The sequence below is a fragment of the Buceros rhinoceros genome, unplaced genomic scaffold (assembly GCF_000710305.1).
Source record: "Buceros rhinoceros silvestris isolate BGI_N320 unplaced genomic scaffold, ASM71030v1 scaffold6467, whole genome shotgun sequence".
In the NCBI taxonomy this organism is placed as follows: domain Eukaryota; kingdom Metazoa; phylum Chordata; class Aves; order Bucerotiformes; family Bucerotidae; genus Buceros; species Buceros rhinoceros.
In genome coordinates this window covers 1-2,009 of record NW_010421466.1, presented here as the reverse complement: position 1 = coordinate 2,009, position 2,009 = coordinate 1, and the positions used below count along the sequence as shown (strand labels likewise).

Here is a 2,009-nt window from a genome sequence, read left to right as displayed (position 1 = left end):
TCCCTACAAAAGTCATCTGCTATACTTATTGCTGCAAAATTAGCAGTTTTCATATTGACAAACTATTATAATGTTCTGATGAAACCTAGCTATAATGTCAAGTGAAAATTCTGGGCAGCTAAATGCATTTTTTATAAGCTTTATTAATTTTCTGAGCTGCTACATTGAGCAACTAAGAAGTTACTTCACAAGAAGCACAGCTGACGTTTAATCTGATTTTTCTCCTTGTAGCATTTGTTGAAATAGTGTAAAATTTGCTGAAGAATCTTGTTGTATTAGCTCACTGCACAAATACAAGTAGAACTCTTAGCCCTACAGAGCTTATCGATGACAGTGTGCTGGGAAGACATCAAATGTATAAACTACAGTGATAACAGTAGACTGAAATCATCAAATACTAAGGGAGGACAGAGTTTATTTAGAGAACTTGGTATTGCAGAAGCTTAAGCTTAGACTCTTCTAGCCTATAATTTGTTGATGAGAGCAGTTTTATCCAAAAGGGCAAAAGCATTTAACTACTTTGTGTTCAGCTTTTGATTTACCATTGAACGCTGCGGGCTTTTAATCTTAGAACTCGGTTAACTTCTAATGTAACAGAGGATGAACTAACTATAATACTTGAAAAGTAGGATAAGTGGTTTCAAAGGCCCGTAAAAGATGCTTGCAGTTTAGTAGTAACATGAATCTTTCTTGCAGGATTCCATTTTGGACATTAAAGTACCTATATTCAAAGGACCTGGAGAATTGCCTGAAATCAGATCTTACATGGAGGAATTCCCATTCCCATTCTACATGATCCTTAGAGATGTGAACGCGCTTCCGGAAACTCTGAGCGATGCACTCCGGCAGTGGTTTGAACTGGTGACTGCCTCAGACACCTCGTAGGCTTTGTAGGCAGAGCCACTACCCGATGGCTGCTGCACTGCTGAAATACGGGGAATGGCATTTCATCGGATCATCGGAGGGCACGTGCGGGCTCTTTCCAGCCAGGAGCGATGCGCAGGAGCTGCCCCCTGGCACTCAGACTGCTTAAGAACAAAACGGTTTAGGTGCATTCTCCCACGTTTGTCAGTGGTGAGACTGTCGTCGTCTTTCATTGCCTATTCCCACAAAAAAACTTCTCTTGTAACACCCTACGACTTCTTTAAAAAAAAATGTATTTGTAATGTTCACAGCCACTGTCTGTTGAAAAGGAAAAAGCGGTCTCCCTTCTGGGAAGGCATTTCTGCATTAGAAGAACTTCAGGCGTCTTGCAAAAAAAGCATTCCTTAACTTGACCCACGTGGCTGGTGCCTCTTTGGGACGGAGTGGGGGAGCAGGGGAAACAGATGGTTTTAAACAACCAAAAGAGCAAGTACTTGTATACTTGCAACTCTTCTGCAGTTAAACGTTTAATTATGGCTGATTTTTGTCCGACAATATCAACAGGGAGTTTTATGAATAACGCCATATGATCATCCCTCTATTATCAGTTCGCACTGTGAAGTTTGCCCCTCCGTCCACGGCAGACATTGGGGACATTTCATTAATCCGATGTCTTACAGCATGGACGTGATTTTTTTCATTGCAAAGCTATGCATCTTATATTGTATGTACTAATAAAGAGAGGTACCACTGTTTGTAATATCGATGTCTGTTCTTTCAGTTGATCAAAGCTTGAATAAATTAATCGAATTAGCCCTATGGAAATGCTGCGCATTCTCTAGCAGTGCACAAATACAAATTTTCATGTGAAAATATATTGTGGTTTATCTAACTTTAGCAACTGAGGGACATGGTTTAGGGCACCTGGCAGCGCAGGGTGAGCAGTTGGACTCGATGATCTTAAAGGTCTCTTCCACCCAGGTGATTCTGTGACCCTGTGTTAAGGGTCGAGGTCCCGAGGTAATAACTCCTCGAATTCCTTCACGATCCCCTCTGTCTCACCTGAGACAGAAGGGGTTTAAGGGGAAAGAAGAAATTCAGACTTCGGTCTGTGTTGGGAAACTGAAACAAACTTTTAACAAACA

The 2,009-nt window shown here is 41.3% G+C and overlaps 1 protein-coding gene across 1 annotated transcript in view; it reads left to right on the top strand.

Annotated features, from left to right (window-relative positions):
• LOC104496537 (midasin-like) overlaps positions 1-881 on the top strand; it is a gene marked incomplete at both ends in the record, with an annotated part of 30,986 nt that extends 30,105 nt beyond the window's left edge. Inside the window, one exon of the mRNA XM_010139669.1 lies at positions 697-881. Within this exon, the coding sequence (XP_010137971.1) occupies positions 697-881 (185 nt within the window). The remainder of the gene's footprint in view (positions 1-696) is intronic.
• Between the last annotated feature and the right edge of the window lie 1,128 nt (positions 882-2,009).